Below are 26,299 nucleotides of genomic sequence, written 5' to 3'. Positions count from 1 at the left end.
TGGCGGTGCTGAAGTCTAGGTCTTGTACTATAGGAAATCCATTCTAACGCTCTAAAACTGTGATATTAAAGCAATATTCTGCAATTATCGATTCCAAGTCTATTCCAGCCATGAAATAGAAATTGATTGCTGTAGGTAACATCGGAGTTGATGGGACCAGACAGCACTTAAGTCATAGCCGAGCTTTAGTTAAACATAGGTATGAGCTGCGCTCTGGCTTGTGTTCATGGTAAACTATAATTATGTGTAAAATCGAGTCTCCAAGTTTGTATTCATGACCCAACACACGTTTGTTATTCAATTATTTCTTATGTTTGTCCTACTGTAATAATGGGTTGTCTTGCCCAGACATTGAGCAGACATTAATCTCTGGGATGATGCCAGACATTAAGCATTGTCGCAGGCCGAAGGTTTGTGGTGTTGATACGCTGGGGTCATGTGCGGTGACTGCTTCAGCAAGGCATTCAGGTGACTTTATTTGCAGACCCAGCTGTAAAATCCAAATGCCCCTGCAGTTACATTTTATTTCCCCTATTTGTATTCCGCATACATTGGACTTAATAAGGAAAAGTGAAATGTGACTTAAAAGGGAATGTATTATTAGGTGGCATTAATATGTATTAATGGTAATTTTTTTTTTTTTATGTGACATAAAAAATCTTCAAATATTCCCATTTTCATCATGGCCACTAGAGTAGACACAATAGACTTACACTTAAAGGGGTATTCCCATTTTTAAGATCCTATCCCAGTATGTAATAGGTGTAGCAATAATATTAGCAAATAGCTCCATTTAGACATGTAGTATAGTTCTTTTAATTCGCTATGTCTCTTACCCCATGTGCAGGGCATTGCAGTAGCTTAGATATTCATGGTTATGACCAATAACAACTATCTAACTGTCATTATATGAGTGGTTGTAACCATGGAGACCTAACCTACTGCAATGTCCTGCGCATGGGGTAAGCAACATAGCTAATCAGATGAACTATACTACATTTCTAATTGGAGGTATTTATCATTACATCTACTACATATTGGGATAGTCGCAAGGAGGCGCTTGTCACTTTTAAGCCTCTTAAAGGGAGCCTGTCATCCCCAAAATCGAAGATGAGCGAAGCCCACCGGCATCAGGGGCTTATCTACAGCATTCTGGAATACTGTAGATAAGCCCCCAATGTATCCTGAAAGGTGAGAAAAAGAGGTTATATTATACTCACCCAGGGACGGTCCCGCTGCGGTCCGGTCCGATAGTTGTCGCGGTCCGGTCCAGGGCCTCCCATCTTCTTACGATGACGTCCTCTTCTTGTATTCACGCTGCGGCTCTGGCGCAGGCGCAGTTTGTCTGCCCTGTTGAGGGCAGAACAAAGAACTGCAGTGCGCAGGCGCCAGGAAAGGTCAGAGAGGCCCAGCGCCTGTGCACTGCAGTACTTTGCTCTGCCCTGAACAGGGCAGACAAACTGCGCCTGCGCCAGAGCCACAGCGTGAATACAAGAAGAGGACGTCATCCTATGAAGATGGGAGGCCCCGGACCGGACAGCAACGCCCATCGGATCGGACCGCCTGCCCAGGTGAGTATAATCTAACCTCTTTTTCTCATCTTTTAGGATACATCGGGGGCTTATCTACAGCATTCTGCTGGTGGGCTTAGTTCATCTTTGATTTTGGGGGGTGACAGGTTCCCTTTAATGAATCAGAAGCCTCTACCTCCACCACGTCCCCTCATCAAGACTGGAGTGAGCAAAGCTGGTCATGATGAACTGAGGCCTTAATGTTTAGGCAGCTAATTTTTCAGCTTAGCTGTATAGATTGGGACAGAGTCATCTCATTATCACTAGAGGGCAGAAAATTTAGTGACAGGTGACTGCTCTATTGTGCTGCTGGAGGTCAAAATAAAGAAGAATGTCAATACTATATACACATAAGGCATTGTATGCAAATCCTAGGTCACTCATTGGTCTCAATCATGATTGGATATTTTCAGAACTCCCATAGAAGTGAAAAGAGACTGGAGTTGGGAAGGCTATATTCTGGAAATAAGTGCAGGTCCCAGAGGTGGAACCTGTATCTATCCTGGGTATAAATGGTTAAGATGGAATATTCTTTTAGGACTTTCTTCATACTGTACATAAAGCCGGATTAATTATAACATTTGAACCTGTTTTTGTCAAGTTTTTAGTTCTTTGCGCTTCTTCTTTGCACCATATTAATCTTTCCATATGCAGCTTTTGTTATACTCCGTTTCATGTGCGTTCGCTTGTTATTTTTAGTTCATCGCTGTGAGCAGAGTTTAATAGAAATCTGGGAAGCCGGGATGGTGTGCTCTCCTGAAGATTAGAATAACGCTTTAACATAAAACATAATTCTGTGATGCTCTGTCATGAGATGTTCATGCTGTATGTGACTGTGTAGCCACTTAGTAATTGTAATGTTAGTTGCAGCCTATGAATGGTTCCATTACTGCATCACAAATATATTGAATTTGCATCTTGAGAAATTAGAGCCCTTAGCCATATTAAGGGTGGGCATTTCTGTAACGCTAAATGGTTGTCACGCTGTGATGGTGTTCAGTAAGAAAGGGCTGCCTCATACTGTCCCTGGAACTGGGATACTAACTTTCCCTGTCCCGGGGATACTCTTGAAGGTAGAGAGACCCGAGTCTCTGACCTTACTATGCTCTTGTTAAACCCTGATCTGTCCCCTCTCCCACTCCTTGAAGCATTGGACAGAAATGTAAGGTAAACCAGACACAAAGACAAAACAAGGATAACAGAAAACCTCTATCATACAAAAGCACTAACCAACAATAGGGAGGAGGATAGGGACAGGGAGGAATAAACTAAATGGGAACAGGGACCAGGAGATAAACACACACGTAACACAGCAAACCACCGAACCACAGAGACATTAGCAAAATTAGGATTATTTAGTCTAGAAAAGAATGACTGAGGGGTGATCTAATAACCATGTATAAGTACTGTATATAAGGGGACAATACAAATATCTCTCCGAGGATCTGTTTATACCAAGGAAGGTGAAGGTCACAAGGGGGCATTCTCTGCATCTGGAGGAGAGAAGGTTTTTCCACCAACATAGAAGAGGTTTCTTTATTGTTAGGAGGTGGTGGTGTTGGCAAACTCAGTCAAGGAGTTCAAGACAGGCCTGGATGTCTTCTTGGAGTGTAACAATTATGTATCTTACAGTTATTAGGTTCTTCAGAAGTACGTAGATCTGGGGATTTATTCTGATGGAATATAGGCTGAACTGGATTGGCAAATGTCTTTTTTCAGCCTTACTAACTATGTTACTATGTTACTGCAACAATTCTACTCCAACCACTTCACTTTATCCCACAGCACAGGGAGACAAATCTTTCACCAGCAGGGACAAGAAGATCTGACCAGTTTTTGTAGGAAGAGGTAATGGCCAGATCAGAAGCAGCTGAAATTGAGCTGCATGTTTCTGTCCAGTATAGAAAGATTCATTAACCTGTTCAGTACCAGAGGAAACTAAATCCATTTAATATAGGATACAAATCAGACCATCTCTAAAGAAGAACTGCGATTCATTACCCGACATGAGTGTCTAACTCCAGGTCTTCCAGGAAGACGTGACACCCTCGTGACAATGGTATATACAAATTTTCCCCAAATAATCATTCAAAGAGGATTAATTTAAAATTCATATAATGTCTATTTGGAATCTGGAACTCTGTTGATCACACTGCCTAATATTGGATGGTCACATTATTTATTATGGCCACAGGGGATGTATGAAAAGGAGGCATACAGACAGTTGAGGGACAAAAAAACGTATCGCCGCCTGGATCATAACCCTCTAATTGCCTTCTCTGCAGAACTTGAGTTGATTCTGCAACAAGCTTTTGAAAGAGGGATCATTCCTAAGAAAGTTATGGATGGCCTTTTTATTAAAAATCCGAAAGTCCCCACAATTTATTTTACACCTAAAATCCATAAGGATCCAATATCCCCACCAGGACGACCTATAGTGTCAGGTTTGGGTGGACTGTGCGAGCCTATCTGCAAATTTATAGATCATTATTTAAAGCCATTAGTGGAGTCCCTGCCTTCTTTTGCACGAGATACTATGGACGTGTTAGCTAGGATCGACGGCATGTCCCTGGATGGGGAGATGATACTCGTGACAGCTGACATAGAGTCGCTGTATACGTGCATCCGACACAGTGACGGTCTGGAGGCCTGTCGGTTCTTTCTTACCAATAGCAACTGGGATGGCCCTATGTGTGAGCTCATTCTGGAGCTGCTACAATATATCCTCACACATAACTTCTTTGTATTTCGAGATGTTTTCTACCTGCAGCAGTGCGGCACTGCCATGGGCGCGGCCTGTGCGCCCTCTTTTGCTAACCTCTTCCTTGGCTATTGGGAGAGGGATATTTTCGGGGGGGAGGGTGCCCAGGCCGCGGACCATGTGCAGTGCTGGCTGCGTTACATAGATGATTTATTCATAATATGGCAGGGTAGTGAGGAGCAGCTCCGGATCTTTATGGATGGCTTGAACTCGAATAATTTTAACATCAGACTTACATATAAATGCGGCAGGACTGAGGTGGACTTTTTAGACATCAAAATACTGGTTGATGAAAATCTACATCTGCAAACAGATGTCTATCGTAAGCCCACCTCGGTTAATGCACTGCTGCATGCGAGTTCTAGCCATCCTGGGACCACCATTAGGGCCATCCCAGTGGGCCAATTCCTCAGAATGAGGCGCATTTGCTCATCTGAGGAGTCCTTTGAAGCCCAGGCGACAGACCTCCGAGACAGATTTCGGATGCGCGGATACAGTGAACGCTGTATAAAACGGGGCTATCTGCGGGCAAAGAATGACAGCCGTCCATCCTTGCTACATGGCCAAGTTAAAACTAGACAGAGCAGTGACCAAATTAGATTTATTTCTACTTTCAATAGCCGTTGGACACAGATGAGGGAAACTCTTAAACGACATTGGAACGTGTTACAAATGGACCCTGCTCTGTCAAAATATCTATCAAAAGATCCCCTCATGACAGCCAGAAGAAGTCAAAATCTGGGAGATATGCTTGTACATAGCCATTATGTCCCTAAAATAAGTAATCCCTTTAACTCCCGTGGACCACCACAGGGCTGTTTCCCCTGTGGTAAATGTTTGGCCTGCAGGAATATATTGAGAACATCCACTTTTGTCTCCTCGGACGGGATACGTAGCTTTAATATCAGGCAATACATAACATGTGCAACCACACAGGTTATCTATTATGCCACCTGTGGCTGTCACAAAATCTATGTAGGCTTGACATCACGTCAGCTGAGAATACGCACTCGAGAGCACGTGCGAGATATAATAGCGGCTGCCTCGGTGGAAGACCTGTCTCTGCTTAAAACCATACCTAGGCACTTTAGGCTGTTTCACCAAAGTGACCCGAGTACATTCAAGGTTAGGGGCATCCAGCATATCCAGCTTGGGATCCGTGGTGGGGACATTAAGCGGGTTCTTGCCCAGAAGGAATGTAGATGGATTACCATCCTGGGCACTATGTCCCCCCACGGACTCAATGAGTCACAGGGGTTTGCTTCTTTCCTTTGACTTTTGGTATCTTTTGGTTGTATTTTGCCATCTTGAGGATCCGCTATTGCCATTTGCTGTTTGAATGATTTTAGTTGGTTTTATTTTTTCATTTATATGTTGTTTATTTATTGTTTTTATTTATATTTTTTTGTAGTGAATATTTGTAAACACATGATGTATCCCACCTCATTACTGTACCGTTGGCCCTATGTGGAGGAGTTACGTGCATCGTTTCCCTAAACTGCTATCCATGAACAATCTTTCTACATACCCCGGCATCAACATCCTACTGAAGATATACAGGATCCGGAGAGACAAAAAGTGTGACTGAATGACTGTGTGTTATATATGATTAATCTTTTCCTTCCATTTGGTTGGATATTTGATTAGTGTAACATTATATAATTGCTAGCTGTTTAGCACAATATATATAGTATTGATTTTGGTACATTGAAGTTCTTATACGCATATGATATGCATGTGTTCTTGTGTTTGGTGGCCTGCATAATTGTTGCCTTTTAACTTAATGTAAGTAGTAGTATCTTTATAGAATTGGGTTATATATATACATATATTGCAGGCACAAGTGCGTCTGGTTGGCTCTTGTCCCCATATCTGTGTATGCTCCTGCTGCTATGTGTCCTGGTAGTCTGCTGGCGACGGCGGCTTGGCGCCGGCTGCTGTCTGTTGGTTTGGCTGCAGGACCTAGGCATGTCAGGGACATTCCTTTTGTGTGGCTGAGCCCATTGCGCATATAATACTACTCTGTTATCCCACACACTTCTTGAATAGACATATGGCATTGTTTATGTGTATTTATATTGATGTACGTCATTATCTGCAAATGACACTTTAACCTCCATTATTTCCATCATGCTTACTGTGCGCTTGCGCGCCTGCTGTGCCCGACGGTCGCTCCTGTTCCATTGTCTCCGTCCTGCTGCACTTCATTGCGTGATGTGGGCTGGCGCCGGCCACGTCATGTGATTGCTGCTGGTAGGCGGGGATATACGGTGGGGAGCTCTCTGTCTGGAATCCGGCAGGTGCGCGTGCGCTGCAGTAGCTTTTCCATTGGTACATTCATGCCAGGTGACTTAATACACCTGACATTTAAGGTGGGATTATCTTACGAGTAAAACCACGCCCCCTGAAGAAGGTGATCCCGCACCGAAACGTGCGTTGGGGTGAGAGCACGGTTACGCCGGTCCATGGTACTAAATGGGTAAATATTTGTGTTAGGCTGTATATACTTTGTATTACATCTCCTCGCTGGCATTTGAGGGCTGATGATGCGGCTGTATGGGCTTTTTGGAATTCCTTGACCAGCACTAGTTGGTCGGCAGCTGCAGGTGATAGGTAACTACCTACTGCAAACTGATTGCTATACTTCCCTTCACTGCAGCGTGCCCAATAGGATACCACGTATTACCCTGTTGCAGCACCTTATATATATACCTTATGTCCATACTTGGATTTATTTATGTAAGCCACATCTATATTATGACCCATACATGTTGACAAGGTGTACCGTTATCTCATTTATCTTGGAATATCGTATGAACTATTCTATGGTGTTACACTCTTACTTCATTGCTCATGGCTGTGCGCACAATGTGTGCATAATATTGATTTTATATTTGCACTGATTATTTAATAAAGTTTCCACCACTTTTGTAAACTTTGGCATTTTTGACTCTATTTTCCTCCGTCCTGCGTAACATTATTTATTCTGTATTTCCTTTGGATACGACACAATAAATAGATTTAAACACAGTCATCGTAGTTTTTCTTTCATCCTTGCGCTGTCCATCTCAGACACTGTCGCTATCTCCACCAGGCATCTAGTCTCCATTCTGTTGTGTTTATTACTTCGGCCTTCAGCTTTTTTTGTATAGAGTTTATGTTTGTCTAATTTATTCTTTTTATATCATCTTATGAAAAACATTCTGTTTCATCTTCAAGATTTTGCTGTATGCTATTAGCATTTTCATCTCAAAATTGTTTTTTTCTTTAGCCTTCAAAGTAATGTGATTCATATAATAAAAATAACAAATTTAATCTCTTGTGCATCCAAACTAAAAAACGGGAAAAAGAACTTTGCAAGTAGCCTTGACTAAAAGTTTACTGTTTCTTTTATATAAAGTTTATGCAGATCCTACAGAGAAACCCTGTGTGAATTATGAAGTTGCAATCATGCATTATTATGGAGCTTACAGCAATGGAGATCAGTCACAGAGACATGTCAGAAGTTTTTATCCATGATCGTTCACGTACTAAACTCCCACTGATGACTAAAAGAAAGAAGCAGAAAAGCTCATGTAATAAGAAAGTCTGTGGCGCCTTCCTTGATTGTCAGAACAGATCTTTCATCTTAATGATTCTGTTCATTTGTTTTAGGTCGGATTGTTTAAAATCAAATGTTCATTAAAAAATTATGTAAAAAAAAGCATTTCCCTAGGACGTGCATGGGTTCAATCTGACACGTTTCGAACTATACCTTCTTAGTCATAGTTATAGTTTCTATAACTCTATATTACCTACAATTTCACTGCAGCAATCATAGGTGGACCTTTTAAAGGGACAACTAGTCTCAGCAATACACAAGCTAAACTCCCACATCCCGCCAGCGTCTGTTCTGATTAGAGCCATTTTCTGTTGTTTATTCTCCATCTTGTCAGACCTTCATGTCGACATCTCCAGCCACAACTCTTCTTGTCTCACTGATCTCCGCAGCCCTGAAAATAACAAGGTCTCATATATTGTCTTTACATGTTTGCCCCTAAATAAAAAAATTCTGCACACTGTGACCCTGAATACAAATATGTCCCCCACTATTAATATTCTATTAGCCACACACCATTCAAAATATAAATTGATAAGCAGCACTTTTCTCCCTATTAACTTTCATTTCTGCTGCCCAAAAAATATAAATTAATAAGTCACCGTCATTCTTCCCTCCCAATTTACAATCCCTGTCCGGTGTCCCATATATAGTGTCCTCCTTCACAAATCATTATTAATCCCTGATAGCGTCCTTCCCCACCCAAAATTATTTATAAGTCATTGAATAATGACATAAAGAAATGGGTTGTGTGAGATGACGTTATATAGGGTCATATAATGAACTGAGGAGTAGGGAAGGTCACAATCAGGGGCTTGGCATCATTGCACACCTAACAATTCAGTTAAGCCTCTCATAGCATTGTCTTCAACCCCCCAATTCATTATACAGTGGCATATAAAAATTAGGGCACCCCTGGTCAAAATCACCGTTATTGTGAACAGTTAAGCAAGTTAAAGATGAAATGATCTCTAAAAGGGATAAAAGTTAAAGATGACACATTTCCTCTGTATGTTAGGAACAAAATATATATATATATATATATATATATATATATATATATATATATATATATATATATATACAGTGGGGCAAAAAAGTATTTAGTCAGTCAGCAATAGTGCAAGTTCCACCACTTAAAAAGATGAGAGGCGTCTGTAATTTACATCATAGGTAGACCTCAACTATGGGAGACAAACTGAGAAAAAAAAATCCAGAAAATCACATTGTCTGTTTTTTTATCATTTTATTTGCATATTATGGTGGAAAATAAGTATTTGGTCAGAAACTAAATTTCATCTCAATACTTTGTAAAATATCCTTTGTTGGCAATGAAAGAGGTCAAACGTTTTCTGTAAGTCTTCACAAGGTTGCCACACACTGTTGTTGGTATGTTGGCCCATTCCTCCATGCAGATCTCCTCTAGAGCAGTGATGTTTTTGGCTTTTCGCTTGGCAACCCCGGCTTTCAACTCCCTCCAAAGGTTTTCTATAGGGTTGAGATCTGGAGACTGGCTAGGCCACTCCAGGACCTTGAAATGCTTCTTACGAAGCCACTCCTTCGTTGCCCTGGCGGTGTGCTTTGGATCATTGTCATGTTGAAAGACCCAGCCACGTTTCATCTTCAATGCCCTTGCTGATGGAAGGAGGTTTGCACTCAAAATCTCACGATACATGGCCCCATTCATTCTTTCATGTACCCGGATCAGTCGTCCTGGCCCCTTTGCAGAGAAACAGCCCCAAAGCATGATGTTTCCACCACCATGCTTTACAGTAGGTATGGTGTTTGATGGATGCAACTCAGTATTCTTTTTCCTCCAAACACGACAAGTTGTGTTTCTACCAAACAGCTCCAGTTTGGTTTCATCAGACCATAGGACATTCTCCCAAAACTCCTTTGGATCATACAAATGCTCTCTAGCAAACTTCAGACGGGCCCGGACGTGTACTGGCTTAAGCAGTGGGACACGTCTGGCACTGCAGGATCTGAGTCCATGGTGGCGTAGTGTGTTACTTATGGTAGGCCTTGTTACATTGGTCCCAGCTCTCTGCAGTTCATTCACTAGGTCCCCCCGCGTGGTCCTGGGATTTTTGCTCACCGTTCTTGTGATCATTCTGACCCCACGGGGTGGGATTTTGCGTGGAGCCCCAGATCGAGGGAGATTATCAGTGGTCTTGAATGTCTTCCATTTTCTAATTATTGCTCCCACTGTTGATTTCTTCACTCCAAGCTGGTTGGCTATTGCAGATTCAGTCTTCCCAGCCTGGTGCAGGGCTACAATTTTGTTTTTGGTGTCCTTTGACAGCTCTTTGGTCTTCACCATAGTGGAGTTTGGAGTCAGACTGTTTGAGGTTGTGGACAGGTGTCTTTTTATACTGATAACAAGTTTAAACAGGTGCCATTACTACAGGTAATGAGTGGAGGAAAGAGGAGACTCTTAAAGAAGAAGTTACAGGTCTGTGAGAGCCAGAAATCTTGATTGTTTGTTTCTGACCAAATACTTATTTTCCACCATAATATGCAAATAAAATGATAAAAAAACAGACAATGTGATTTTCTGGATTTTTTTGTCTCAGTTTGTCTCCCATAGTTGAGGTCTACCTATGATGTAAATTACAGACGCCTCTCATCTTTTTAAGTGGTGGAACTTGCACTACTGCTGACTGACTAAATACTTTTTTGCCCCACTGTATATATATATTTCTTCCTTGGAAAATTCTTCCAGTTCTGTGAGATTCCTGGGTCGTCTTGCATCCTCTGCTATTTTGTGGTCTAGTCACAGACATTCAATGATGCTCAGATCAGGGGACTGTGAGGGCCATTGTAAAACTTTCAGCTTGCACCTTATGAGGTAGTCTATTGTGGATTTTGACTTGTATTTAGGATCATTATCTATTTGTAGAAGCCATCCTCTTTTCCACTTTAGCTTTTTTACAGATGGTGCTATGTTTGCATGAAAATTTTGTTGAAATTTCATTGAATCTATTCTTCCCGCTACGCGTGAAATGTTCCCAGTGCCATTAGCTACAACACAACGGCAAAAAATTTCACTACCAAGGTGAAATTAAATCCACCTTTTTGGATATGGGTCGTCCTGCGTGTGGCTGCACTCCTTGCGGCTGGTGCGTCGCCTGCCCCAATGTCGAGCGTACTCGCACCTTTTTCAATTCTGCAGGTACTAAGACATATGACATCAGGAAGCACATTTCGTGTAATTCACGTTATGTGGTCTATTTTGCTATCTGTCCCTGCAATTTAATATATATTGGCATGACCACTCGCCATTTAAAGGTGCGGGTGCGTGAGCATGTTTTGGGGATTGAGGCGGCGGCCGGCCATGAGGACATAGCCACGCTCAGGACTATACCACGTCATTTTAAAATCTACCATGACTGTGACAGTTCCCTCTTAAGGGTCAGGGGAATTGACATGATCATTCCTGGAATCCGTGGGGGGAACCTCAGTCAGAAATTGGCACGCTGTGAGACAAGGTGGGCCACTGTCCAGCCCAAAGGGCTAAATGAAACAATTAGCTTTGTTCCTTTCTTATGAGTATGTCTTCTCTCTCTCTTGGGCCTATATTATAATATGCTCCATATGGCTTCCACTATCCATGTGCACATGTAGGCGTTTTCTTTGTTTTTAACTCTTTTTATATACTTTTATTTAGTAAACATCCACTTCCTCTCTGCTCGGCGGATGCATGCCAGCTATTCCGTCTGGACACCTTATGTACTGTTGGATGGACTGGTCATCGTCTCTGTACAATATATGTGGCTGTCAGAATATTTGGATCCAGTTCCGTGTATCACGTCTATATATAATTTGTTGTCATCTGTATATCCTGTTATGATATTATATTTGACTGCTGTATAATTTTGAATTATTTATCTATGGTGATGATTATGATATTCCAGTATATATATGTGCCAATTTATGGTGTTACCTATATTGGTATAGTTTAGTTATAATGTATTACGCCCATTATACCACTTTATATATTGCCGCCGATACTACTTTGGCATCATACCCTCCACTTTGACGCGTGCGCGCCGTGGCGCTCGGTCCGCTGTCCGGCCTCCGGCGTCTTCTTCGCTGTGGAGTGAGGGACTTGTTCCCTCCCTCCAGGCGTCAGACGCCGGCGCCGTTCGGCGTCCTGGGTTGCCGCGGTGATGTACGCGTCATCACCGGTGGACGGCATATGAGCAATGGCGGCTACAGGATCCTATGTACAATGAGCGGCGTTTGCCTTAGCACTACTAGATGTCGGCGCCGCTTGGCGTGATCTATTGCCATGGTAACATGGCCAAATGGCGCATTTATGACATCACTTTTCTAACATATACGGATTAGTATTGCATTATTCAGCTGCTGTACTGAGCGGTGATTGGTGGGTGTTTCCTATTTTATGTCCGTCACTTCCCCTTACCTGTTACCCCTTGAGAAAGGCTCATCACGCCGAAACGCGCGTTGGGGTGGGTACTAGCTGTGGACTGTGGTGTAGTTCGTGCCTGAGCAGGTAATTATATTTTTATTCCTAATAGCGGCCATTGTTGTTGTACTATTAGATATATTAGTGCACTTGCTCCTGCGATGGCCTATTTAGGAGTCCTCTTTGGATCCCATACTTTAATCATTTCTATCCACATGGTCCACATGCTGGTACCCCTGGCCGTTTTCTGGTGCACATTGTGACCTGAGTGTTTTCTACTTCCCTCCCTGGCCTTTTTAATATCGTGTTGTATTTCCATTTAATAAAGTATTCATATTATTTTTCTATTACTAACTTTGTTGGGTGTTTTTTCGCAATTTTTCTATGGTAGCATAACACAACCGCAAAGCATGATTGTTCCACCCCATGCTTAATGGTTGTCGAGATGTTCTTCTCCTGAAATTGTGTCCCTTTTTTCTCTGCACATACCTTTGATCCTTGTGGGACATTATTGGTCCACAGGACTTGTTTCCAAAAATGCATCAGGCTTGTTTAGATGTTCTTTTGCATACTTCTAATGCTGAATTTTATAGTGAGGTCTGTCATGATTCTCAATGGCGAGAGAACATAGCCCAGCATATATGAGAACTAGCTCTTGGAAGATGGAAACTATACTGACCATGAACTAAACCTGCCGCACAACTAGAAGTGGCCGGGTAGCATGCCTACGTTTTTTTATCCCTAGATGCCCAGCGCCAGCCGGAGAACTACCTAATCCTAGCAGAGGAAAAGACAGTCCTGGCTCACCTCTAGAGAAATTTTCCCAAAAGGCAGACAGAGGCCCCCACATATATTGGCGGTGATTTTAGATGAAATGACAAACGTAATATGAAAATAGGTTTAGCAAAAATCGAGGTCCGCTTACTAGATAGCAAGAAGACAGAAAGGGCACTTTCATGGTCAGCAGAAAACCCTATCAAAACACCATCCAGAAATTACTTTAAGACTCTAGCATTAACTCATAACACCAGAGTGGCAATTTCCGCTCACAAGAGCTTTCCAGACACAGTAACGAAACAGCAGCTGTGAACAGGAACAAAATGCAAAAACACACAAGGACAAAAGTCCAACTTAGCTGGGAGTTGTCTAGTAGCAGGAACATGCACAGAAAGGCTTCTGATTACATTGTTGACCGGCATGAAACTGACAGAGGAGCAAGGTTATATAGCGACTCCCACATCCTGATAGGAGCAGGTGAACAGAGGGGATGATGCACACAAGTACAATTCCACAAGTGGCCACCGGGGGAGCCCAGAATCCAATTTCACAACAGTACCCCCCCCTCAAGGAGGGGGCACCGAACCCTCACCAGAACCACCAGGGCGATCAGGATGAGCCCTATGAAAGGCACGGACAAGATCGGAGGCATGAACATCAGAGGCAGTGACCCAAGAATTATCCTCCTGACCGTATCCCTTCCATTTGACCAGATACTGGAGTTTCCGTCTGGAAACACGAGAGTCCAAGATCTTTTCCACAACGTACTCCAACTCACCCTCAACCAACACCGGAGCAGGAGGCTCAACGGAAGGCACAGCCGATACCTCATACCTGCGCAACAATGACCGATGAAAAACATTATGAATCGAAAAGGATGCAGGGAGGTCCAAACGGAAGGACACAGGGTTAAGAATCTCCAATATCTTGTACGGGCCGATGAACCGAGGCTTAAACTTAGGAGAAGAAACCCTCATAGGGACAAAACGAGAAGACAACCACACCAAGTCCCCAACACAAAGCCGAGGACCAACACGACGACGGCGGTTGGCAAAAAGCTGAGTCTTCTCCTGGGACAACTTCAAATTGTCCACCACCTGCCCCCAAATCTGATGCAACCTCTCCACCACAGCATCCACTCCAGGACAATCCGAAGATTCCACTTGACCGGAGGAAAATCGAGGATGAAACCCCGAATTACAGAAAAACGGGGACACCAAGGTGGCAGAGCTGGCCCGATTATTGAGGGCGAACTCCGCCAAAGGCAAAAAAGCAACCCAATCATCCTGATCCGCAGACACAAAACACCTCAAATATGTCTCCAAGGTCTGATTAGTCCGCTCGGTCTGGCCATTAGTCTGAGGATGGAAAGCAGACGAAAAAGACAAATCTATGCCCATCCTAGCACAGAATGCCCGCCAAAATCTAGACACGAATTGGGTCCCTCTGTCAGAAATGATATTCTCCGGAATACCATGCAAACGAACAACATTTTGAAAAAACAGAGGAACCAACTCGGAAGAAGAAGGCAACTTAGGCAAGGGAACCAGATGGACCATCTTAGAGAAACGGTCACACACCACCCAGATGACAGACATCTTATGAGAAACAGGCAGATCCGAAATAAAATCCATCGAGATGTGCGTCCAAGGCCTCTTCGGGATAGGCAAGGGTAACAACAATCCACTAGCCCGAGAACAACAAGGCTTGGCCCGAGCACAAACGTCACAAGACTGCACAAAGCCTCGCACATCTCGTGACAGGGAAGGCCACCAGAAGGACCTTGCCACCAAATCCCTGGTACCAAAGATTCCAGGATGACCTGCCAACGCAGAAGAATGAACCTCAGAGATGACTCTACTGGTCCAATCATCAGGAACAAACAGTCTACCAGGTGGGCAACGATCAGGTCTATCCGCCTGAAACTCCTGCAAGGCCCGCCGCAGGTCTGGAGAAACGGCAGACAATATCACTCCATCTTTAAGGATACCTGTGGGCTCAGAATTACCAGGGGAGTCAGGCTCAAAACTCCTAGAAAGGGCATCCGCCTTAACATTCTTAGAACCCGGTAGGTAAGACACCACAAAATTAAACCGAGAGAAAAACAACGACCAGCGCGCCTGTCTAGGATTCAGGCGCCTGGCAGATTCAAGGTAAATTAAATTTTTGTGGTCAGTCAATACCACCACCTGATGTCTGGCCCCCTCAAGCCAGTGACGCCACTCCTCAAAAGCCCACTTCATGGCCAAAAGCTCCCGATTCCCAATATCATAATTCCGCTCGGCGGGCGAAAATTTACGGGAAAAAAAAGCACAAGGTCTCATCACGGAGCAGTCGGAACTTCTCTGCGACAACACCGCCCCAGCTCCGATTTCAGAAGCGTCGACCTCAACCTGAAAAGGAAGAGCAACATCAGGCTGACGCAACACTGGGGCGGAAGAAAAGCGGCGCTTGAGCTCCCGAAAGGGCTCCACAGCATCAGGGGACCAATCAGCAACATCAGCACCCTTCTTAGTCAAATCAGTCAATGGTTTTACAACATCAGAAAAACCAGCAATAAATCGACGATAAAAGTTAGCAAAGCCCAAAAATTTCTGAAGACTCTTAAGAGAAGAGGGTTGCGTCCAATCACCAATAGCCTGAACCTTGACAGGATCCATCTCGATGGAAGAGGGGGAAAAAATGTATCCCAAGAAGGAAATCTTTTGAACCCCAAAAACACACTTAGAACCCTTCACACACAAGGAATTAGACCGCAAAACCTGAAAAACCCTCCTGACCTGCTGGACATGAGAGTCCCAGTCATCCGAAAAAATCAGAATATCATCCAGATACACAATCATAAATTTGTCCAAATAATCGCGGAAAATGTCATGCATAAAGGACTGGAAGACTGAAGGGGCATTTGAAAGACCAAAAGGCATCACCAAATACTCAAAATGGCCCTCGGGCGTATTAAATGCGGTTTTCCACTCATCCCCCTGCTTGATTCGCACCAAATTATACGCCCCACGGAGATCAATCTTAGAGAACCACTTGGCCCCCTTTATACGAGCAAACAAATCAGTAAGCAGTGGTAACGGATATTGATATTTAACCGTGATTTTATTCAAAAGTCGATAATCAATACACGGCCTCAAAGAGCCGTCTTTCTTAGACACAAAGAAAAAACCGGCTCCTAAGGGAGATGACGAAGGACGAATATGTCCCTTTTCCAAGGACTCCTTTATATATTCTCGCATAGCCGCGTGTTCAGGCACAGACAGATTAAATAAACGACCCTTAGGGTATTTACTACCCGGGATCAAGTCTATGGCACAATCGCACTCCCGGTGCGGAGGTAGTGAACCAACCTTGGGTTCTTCAAAAACGTCACGAAAGTCAGACAAGAATTCAGGAATCTCAGAGGGAATAGATGATGAAATGGAAACCAAAGGTACGTCCCCATGAGTTCCTTTACATCCCCAGCTTAACACAGACATAGCTCTCCAGTCGAGGACTGGGTTATGAGATTGCAGCCATGGCAATCCCAGCACCAAAACATCATGTAGATTATACAGCACCAGAAAGCGAATAACCTCCTGGTGATCCGGATTAACACGCATAGTCACTTGTGTCCAGTATTGTGGTTTATTACTAGCCAATGGGGTGGAGTCAATCCCTTTCAGAGGTATCGGAGCCTCCAATGGCTCCAAATCATACCCACAGCGTTTGGCAAAGGACCAATCCATAAGACTCAAAGCAGCGCCAGAGTCGACATAGGCGTCCGCGGTAATAGATGACAAAGAACAAATCAGGGTCACAGATAGAATAAACTTAGACTGTAAAGTGCTAATTGAAACAGACTTGTCAGGCTTCTTAGTACGCTTAAAGCATGCTGATATAACATGAGTTGAATCACCACAAAAGAAGCACAACCCATTTTTTCGTCTAAAATTCTGCCGCTCGCTTCTGGACAGAATTCTATCACATTGCATATTTTCTGGCGTTTTCTCAGTAGACACCGCCAAATGGTGCACAGGTTTGCGCTCCCGCAGACGCCTATCGATCTGAATAGCCATCGTCATGGACTCATTCAGACTCGCAGGCACAGGGAACCCCACCATAACATCCTTAATGGCATCAGAGAGACCTTCTCTGAAAATCGCCGCCAGGGCGCACTCATTCCACTGAGTAAGCACAGACCATTTGCGGAATTTTTGGCAGTATATTTCAGCTTCATCTTGCCCCTGAGACAAGGACATCAAGGCCTTTTCCGCCTGAAGCTCTAAATGAGGTTCCTCATAAAGCAACCCCAAGGCCAGAAAAAACGCATCCACATTGAGCAACGCAGGATCCCCTGGTGCCAATGCAAAAGCCCAGTCTTGAGGGTCGCCCCGGAGCAAGGAAATTACAATCCTGACCTGCTGTGCAGGGTCTCCGGCAGAGCGAGACTTCAGGGACAAAAACAATTTGCAATTATTTTTAAAATTTTGAAAGTGAGATCTATTCCCCGAGAAGAATTCAGGCAAAGGAATTCTAGGCTCAGACATAGGTGCATGAACAACAAAATCTTGCAAATTTTGTACCTTTGTGGCGAGATTATTCAAACCTGTAGCTACACTCTGAAGATCCATTTGAAACAGGTGAACACAGAGCCATTCAAGGATAAGAAGGAGAGAAAGAGAGGAAGGCTGCAGTATAGGCAGACTAGCAAGTGATTCAATTAAGAGCACACTCAGAACTAGAGGGAAAAAAAAAAAAAAAAAAATTGTAGCAGACTTCTTTTTTCTCTCCTTTCTCAGCCAGTAATTTAACCCTTTTTTTTGGGCCGGTCAAACTGTCATGATTCTCAATGGCGAGAGAACATAGCCCAGCATATATGAGAACTAGCTCTTGGAAGATGGAAACTATACTGACCATGAACTAAACCTGCCGCACAACTAGAAGTGGCCGGGTAGCATGCCTACGTTTTTTTATCCCTAGATGCCCAGCGCCAGCCGGAGAACTACCTAATCCTAGCAGAGGAAAAGACAGTCCTGGCTCACCTCTAGAGAAATTTTCCCAAAAGGCAGACAGAGGCCCCCACATATATTGGCGGTGATTTTAGATGAAATGACAAACGTAGTATGAAAATAGGTTTAGCAAAAATCGAGGTCCGCTTACTAGATAGCAAGAAGACAGAAAGGGCACTTTCATGGTCAGCAGAAAACCCTATCAAAACACCATCCAGAAATTACTTTAAGACTCTAGCATTAACTCATAACACCAGAGTGGCAATTTCCGCTCACAAGAGCTTTCCAGACACAGTAACGAAACAGCAGCTGTGAACAGGAACAAAATGCAAAAACACACAAGGACAAAAGTCCAACTTAGCTGGGAGTTGTCTAGTAGCAGGAACATGCACAGAAAGGCTTCTGATTACATTGTTGACCGGCATGAAACTGACAGAGGAGCAAGGTTATATAGCGACTCCCACATCCTGATAGGAGCAGGTGAACAGAGGGGATGATGCACACAAGTACAATTCCACAAGTGGCCACCGGGGGAGCCCAGAATCCAATTTCACAACAGAGGTCACAGGATAGGTTTTCTTCTGATGACTCTTCAATGAAGGCCATATTTGTGCAGGTGTCTCCGAACAGTACAACAATTTACCACAATTCCAGAGTTTGCTAAATCTTTCTGGAAATCTTTTGCAGTCAAGTGAGGGTTCTCAATTGCTTCTCTAGCAATTCTATGAGCAGCTCTCACTGAAACTTTCCTTGGTCTTCCAGACCTTATCTTGACCTCCACTGTTCCTGTTAACATACATTTCATAATTACATTTCAGACTCAGGAAAGGGCAACTTGAAAACGCTTTTCTATCTTCTTATAGCCTACTCTTGCTTTGTGGGCTTCCACCATTTTCATTTTCAGAGTTCTAGGCAGCTGCTTAAAAAAACCCATGGCTGCTGCTTTTTGGCACAAGGTTAGAGGAGGTTGGGATTTTACAACGCTGGTAAATTTGAATCACCGGATCTTTCCTAATGATGGTAGTGAACAAGCCATATCCCTAACAGGCTAAGTAAGGTCTGAAACCTTGGTCAAAGTTATCTGAGCTTGCATCAGCCCATTTTGTAATTTTTAAAATGTACAAAATTACAATATACTCTCTTTCTTTTCCTAAAATACAACGGAAATGTGTCATCTTTAACTTTAGCCATTTTAGAGATCATTTTATCTTCAACTTGCTTAACCCCTTCGTGACATGCGCCGTACTAGTACTGCGCTGCGGGCACTGCATTTGTGCCAGCCGCAGTACTAGTACAGCGCACCAATCACCGCGGTCTCGCGCTGAGCGCCGCGGTGATCGGGTGCGGGTGTCAGCTGTATATGACAGCTGACACCCCGCAGCAATGCCCACGATCGGCGCTAGCGCCGATCGCAGGCATTTAACCCCTCTGATGCCACTGTCAGTAGTGACAGTGGCATAGAGGGGGATCGCGCAGGGATGGGGGCTCCCTGCGCTCTCCCACCGGAGCAACGCAATGCGATCGCGTTGCTCCGGTGATCCGGAAGGAGTCCCCGGATCCAAGATGGCCGCGGGACTCCTTCCGGGTCATGAAGTGACGTGGCTAGCCTCCTGCACTGCGTATCAGATCTAATATAGTGATGTCCCACCCTGGGACAATGGTAGAAAGTAAAAAAAAAAAAAAAATAGAATGTATAAAAAAAAAATAAAAAAAAAAAATCCCCAAATAAAGGGAAAAAAAAACTTACTAATAAATCCATTTATTTATGTAAATTAAAAAAAACAATAAAAGTACACATATTTGGTGTCGCCGCATCCGTAACGACCCGCTCTATAAAACTATCTGACTAGTTAACCCCTTCAGTGAACACCGCAATAAAAAATAATAACAAACAAGGCAAAAAACAACGCTTAATTAACATACAGGCGAACAAAAAGTGGAATAACACGCGATAAAAAAGATGGATATAAATAAACATGGTACCGCTGAAAACCGCCACACAGCATCATCAGCAGAAAAATAAAAAAGTTATAGCTCTCAGAATAAAGCGATGCAAAAACAATTATTTTTTTATATAAAATAGTTTTTATTGTGTAAAAGCGCCAAAACATAAAAAAATTATATAAATGAGGTATCGCTGTAATTGTACTGACCTGAAGAATTATCAATTTTACCACTTGTGGAACGGTATAAACGCCCCCCCCCCTAAAAGAATTTCAGGAATTGCTGGTTTTTGTTCATTCTGCCTCCCAAAAATCGGAATAAAAAGCGATCAAAAAATGTTATGTGCCCGAAAATGGTACCAATAAAAACGTCAACTCGTCCCGCAAAAAAAAAGATCTCATATGACTCTGTGGGCCAAAATATGGATAAATTATAGCTCTCAAAATGTGGTGATGCAAAAACTATTCTATACAATACTATTTTTTGCAATAAAAAGTGTCTTTTAGTGTGTGACGGCTGCCAATCATAAAAATCCACCAAAAACGCTATAAAAGTAAATCAAACCCCCCTTCATCACCTTCACAAAATTTTTACTTCAGATCCAATTTGTTTTATTTTATAAAAATAATAAATTTTTAAAAAATGTATTCATTTCAATTTTCCCATTAGGGTTAGGGCTAGGGTTAGGGCTAGGGATAGGGTTAGGGCTGGGGTTAGGGTTGGGGTTAGGGTTTCAGTTAGAATTGGGGGGTTTCCACTGTTTAGGCACATCAGGGGCTCTCCAAACGCGACATGGCATCCGATCTCAATTCCTGCCAATTCTGCGTTGAATAACTAAAACAGTGCTCCTTCCCTTCCGAGTTCTCCCGTGCGCCCAAACAGTGGTTCCCCCCTCATATGGGGTATCAGCGTTCTCAGGACAAATTGGTCAACAACTTTTGGGGTCCAATTTGTCCTGTTACCCTTGGGAAAATAAAAATTTGGGGGCTAAAATATAATTTTCGTGGAAAAATATATTTTTTTTATTTTCACGGCTCTGCGTTATAAATTGTAGTGAAACACTTGTTGGTTCAAAGTTCTCACAACACATCTAGATAAGTTCCTTGGGGGTCTAGTTTCCAATATGGGGTCACTTGTGGGGGGTTTCCACTGTTTAGGCACATCAGGGGCTCTCCAAACACAACATGGTGTCCAATCTCAATTCCAGCAAATTTTGCATTGAAAAGTCAAATGGCGCTCCTTCCCTTCCGAGCTCTGCCATGTGCCCAAACAATGGTTTACCAAAACATATGGGGTATCGGCGTACTCAGGACAAATTGTACAACGACTTTTTTGGTCCAATTTCTCCTGTTACCCTTGGTAAAATAAAACAAATTGGATCTGAAGTAAAAATTTTGTGAAAAAGTTAAATGTTCAATTTTTTTTAAACATTCCAAAAATTCCTGTGAAGCACCTGAAGGGTTAATAAACTTTTTGAATGTGGTTTTGAGAACCTTGATGGGTGTAGTTTTTAGAATGGTGTCACTTTTGGGCATTTTCTGTCATATAGACCCCTCAAAGTCACTTCAAGTGTGAGGTGGTCCCTAAAAAAATGGTTTTGCAAATTTTGTTGCAAAAATGAGAAATCGCTGGTCAACTTTTAACCCTTATAGCTCCCTAACAAAAAAAAATTATGTTTCCAAAATTGTGCTGATGTAAAGCAGACATGTGGGAAATGTTGTTTATTAACTATATTATGTGATATAACTCTCTAATTTAAGGGGATAAAAACTAAAAGTTTGAAAATTGCTAAATTTTCACAATTTTCGTCAAGTTTTAATTTTTTTCACAAATAAATGCAAGTCATATCGAAGAAGTTTTACCACTTTCATAAAGTACAATATGTCACGAGAAAACAGTCTCAGAATCACCAGGATCCGTTGAAGCGTTTCAGAGTTATGACCTTATAAAGTGACAGTGGTCAGAATTGTAAAAATTGGCCCTGTCACTTAGGTGAAAACAGGCTTCGGGGTGAAGGGGTTAACTGTTCACAATAACAGTAATTTGGACCAGGGGTGCCCAAACCTTTACATGCCACTGTAAGTCTCTGATAACATCCTCCCCCATCCCCTAACTCATTGCTAGTCCCTGATGGCATCCTGTCCCACCCCTAATTCATTATAAGTCCCTAAATAGTGTCCTCCCCCACCCAACAATTTATTATGAATTCCTATCTAATGTCCCCCACCACCTTCCAATTAATTTGAAACCCCTTATATTGTCCACCCCTCTCCCCTATTCATTACAAAACGCCCTATAACTATTTTCCCTCCCACTTGCTCTCCCCACTGTGTTTAAAAAAAATCCTCAAAAACTAATAAAAATCACTCACTAGGGATGTGTGAACCAATGGATGTCCATATTTGGCTGGTTCTCAAGGCTTTTTTTTTTTTTTAAAGTCCGGTTCGGGTTGCGAACTTGACCCGAGCTTGACCTGAACCCGATATAAGTCAATAGGGACCCAAACTTCAAAACTGCAAAATGGCTATAAAATGGCCACAGTAAGGGCTAGGGGGCTGCAAAAGTAAACAAAACGGGAGTAAAACCATCATATCAATCTAATGGGAAAATAGGAATTAAATGAATAAGATAAACATTTAAACAGTGCCCCCATAGAGACTGAGGTTGGCTACCGGCTGTCCAGGTAAAAATTTCACGCACAAAGCATGGGGGAAGGTATCCCCACAGAAATAGCTTAGAAACTTCAACTCCAGAGCATGGGGCGCAGCACCCTCACAGATGCTGATTCAAATTTCACCCACAAAGCGTGGGGAACAATACCCTCACAGAAGATTACACAAAATTTCATCCATAGAGTATGAGGCATAATACCCCAAATGTAAAACAAACTTACGCTCAAGTACTGTGTCCTGCAAATGCATCAGAGGAAACTTATTAGGTCCCAAATCTCAAAGAGATTACTGTTCAGAGCAATCAACCACGCCTAAATTTTATGCAAATTTTTTTGGAGGAGACCTTAAAATTTAACCCACAGAGCATGGTGCACAATACCCCCACAGAAGTTTTAAAATTTCAGTCTCAGAGCATGGGGAACAATGACCCCAAAGCCACTGATTCAAATTTCACTCCCAAGAGGCAATGGATGCCTGAAATGTTGTGCTGTATAATGGTGGTAGTAAGTGCCTCAGAAAGCACTGCACCACCAAGTTCAGCACATGTAGATTCTTGCATTTCTCCCTGTTAAATACTATCCTATTAAGGTACCTTCACATTAAGCGACGCTGCAGCGATAGCGACAACGATGCCGATCGCTGCAGCGTCGCTGTTTGATCGCTGGAGAGCTGTCACACAGACCGCTCTCCAGCGACCAACTATGCCGAAGTCCCCGGGTAACCAGGGTAAACATCGGGTTACTAAGCGCAGGGCCGCGCTTAGTAACCCGATGTTTACCCTGGTTACCAGCGTAAAATGTAAAAAAACCCAAACAGTACATACTCACATTCGCGTCCCCCGGCGTCCGCTTCCTGCACTGACTGAGCGCCGCCCTAACAGCAGAGCGGTGACGTCACCGCTCTGCTGTACTTTCACTTTCACTTTACGGCGCTCAGTCAGTGTGGGAAGCGGACGCCGGGGGATGCGAAGGTGAGTATGTAGTTTGTTTTTTTTACATTTTACACTGGTAACCAGGGTAAACATCGGGTTACTAAGCGCGGCCCTGCGCTTAGTAACCCGATGTTTACCCTGGTTACCAGTGTAAAACATCGCTCGTATCGTTGCTTTTGGTGTCAAACGCGACGATACACGGCGATCTGACGACCAAATAAAGTTCTGAACTTTGTTCAATGACCAGCGATATCACAGCAGGATCCTGATCGCTGCTGCGTGTCAAACTAAACGATATCGCTAGCCAGGACGCTGCAACGTCACGGATCGCTAGCGATATCGTTTAGTGTGACGGTACCTTTAGTCGCTGCCCATTGTTCAGGCTTATCTAGATCCTTCTGAATCCTTTCTCTGTCTTCTCTAGTATTAACTATCCCTCCTAGCTTTGCATCGTCTGCAAATTTATTAGTTTACCTTCAGTTCCCTCATCTAGATTAGTTATAAAAATATTCACCAACACTGGGGCCAATATAGAAATGGCCTAAAGTAAAAATATTTAAAAAATCAGTCACCAATGCCCTGAAACTCCTCTTTCTCATTACCTGTTCTCTTGTAAATGTCTGCTTATTGCAGATGTCATGATGTTTTAACACAGGGATATGTGACCTCTCCAACCAATCATTGACCACAACGGTTCAGTTTTGGAATTTGAGTGATGGAGGTAGAGTTGAGCAAAAAAGATTCACCGGGCTCTCCTACCTTCTGTTTAGTAGACCCAATATGACATTGTCTTTCCTGTCGGTTACAGACTACTGACCAGGGACCTGCAAATCTTTTCGCTCAAGTTGATACTGTAAATGGCCAGAATAAAAACTATGGAAAAAGCTGTTTTATCTAAAACTTCCCCAAAAGACAAGTGAGAGAAAGAAAAGTCCTATCTCAACAGGAGGCAAGGCTCTTAACCATAGGAACTGCTGATCTTTGGAACCGTCAACCTCAGGAGCCGGTCACATCGGAAACAATTGAGGGTTTAAAAAAATTGCTTAAATGCTTTTTCTAGAAGAAAATAACATGAATAATTATATAAATATGTAATGTTTTTTTTTTTCTGAATGTTTGGTCCAGTGGATCAGCAATTGGGATCAGGAGGGAAAGAATAACTCTTTTGGGGCAGACTGGATCATGCATTGTGGTTATGCTCCTTCCCTTTGTCTTTTCCCGTCTCTTGGTTGAATTTGATGTGTTTTTTTTTTACGTTTTAACTTTGGAACTCTAATTGGGGGGATCATGGGAATTAATTATGCTTTTTTTTTACTTCGTATATCATTCTGAGCTGTTTTAAAACACTTTTCACTGGACTACCCCTTTGGTAAAACTCATTGGATAAAAGATGATTGGTTTCAGGTTCCACTGATCTGATGCAAATCTGTGCGTATGGGTTCCTGGTGTCTGATGTCGGTGAAAATAAAGATTGTAATGCTGGAAGGTAATATGCCAGATACTGTACTTTGTATAACCAGGAGACAAGAGCTTTTATGAGATGTTACAGTTACCATCAGACACTTGACAAGTATCACACATGACTCTTATTAAATAGATTAGCACGTGCTGACGAGTATTTATGTTCTTCTAATGGGTAGAGTGGAGTAAGCCCCAGACAGATGGACACCCCTGGCAGCAACTTATCTGCAGAGAGAACAAAATTATTGGGCATTTAATTTCAACCTGCTCGATCCCTTCTCCTTGAACATCATCGGTCAAGGGAGAATGGTAAGGACGACATTAGATGGATAATTGGTTGGATAATCCATCTTGCCGAAACTTTTAGGTTGGGTTGGCTTTAATTTAATTAATGTTTTTTGTTAAGAAGGAATTAATATAATTTGTGTGATGATTGACATCTAATGCCAGTACAGGTAAGGGGGATATGATGGAGTGTAATGGAATGAGAAGCTTATAATAATCAGAATATTAAGCGTTATCTTATGAGGTCATCATTTACATGAGCATTTTTAAGGTTTACATTCTTTTAATCGTGGTTTATATATTTTGTTTCCAATTTCCCAGGTGATGGAAGTAAAAGGACAAATGATCCATGTTCCTGAATCCAATTCCATCCTCTTTTTGGGTTCTCCTCGTGTTGACAAGCTGGATGAACTGATGGGACAAGGACTGCATCTTTCGGATATCCCCATCCATGATGCCACCCGTGATGTCATCCTGGTTGGTGAGCAGGCCAAAGCTCAAGATGGTCTTAAAAAGCGAATGGATAAATTGAAAGCCACTTTGGAAAAAACCCATCAGGCTTTGGAGGAGGAAAAGAAGAAAACAGTGGATCTTCTCTATTCAATATTTCCGGGAGATGTGGCTCAGCAGCTGTGGGAAGGGAAGACTGTTGAGGCTCGAAAGTTTGATGACGTCACAATGCTGTTTTCTGACATTGTGGGGTTCACAGCTGTCTGTGCTCAGTGTACACCAATGCAAGTCATTAGTATGTTAAACGAGCTCTACACTAGATTTGACTATCAGTGTGGATACCTGGATATTTATAAGGTAAGAATTTTACGCCTTTGATTGTATTTCCATTTTCTCTCATCATATTTGCTCAAACCAATTTTG

At 42.8% G+C, this 26,299-nt stretch overlaps 1 protein-coding gene across 1 annotated transcript in view; it reads left to right on the top strand.

Annotated features, from left to right (window-relative positions):
- GUCY1A2 (guanylate cyclase 1 soluble subunit alpha 2) overlaps window positions 1-26,299 on the top strand; it is a 338,699-nt gene that overhangs the window by 163,983 nt on the left and 148,417 nt on the right. The window contains exon 5 of the mRNA XM_077298399.1: window positions 25,748-26,233. Coding sequence (XP_077154514.1) covers window positions 25,748-26,233 — 486 coding nt within the window. The remainder of the gene's footprint in view (window positions 1-25,747; window positions 26,234-26,299) is intronic.

The sequence above is a fragment of the Ranitomeya variabilis genome, chromosome 3 (genome assembly GCF_051348905.1).
Source record: "Ranitomeya variabilis isolate aRanVar5 chromosome 3, aRanVar5.hap1, whole genome shotgun sequence".
NCBI classification, from domain to species: Eukaryota; Metazoa; Chordata; class Amphibia; order Anura; family Dendrobatidae; genus Ranitomeya; species Ranitomeya variabilis.
Note: the sequence above shows the minus strand (reverse complement) of the source record. Positions and strands in the feature narration are given on the sequence as shown.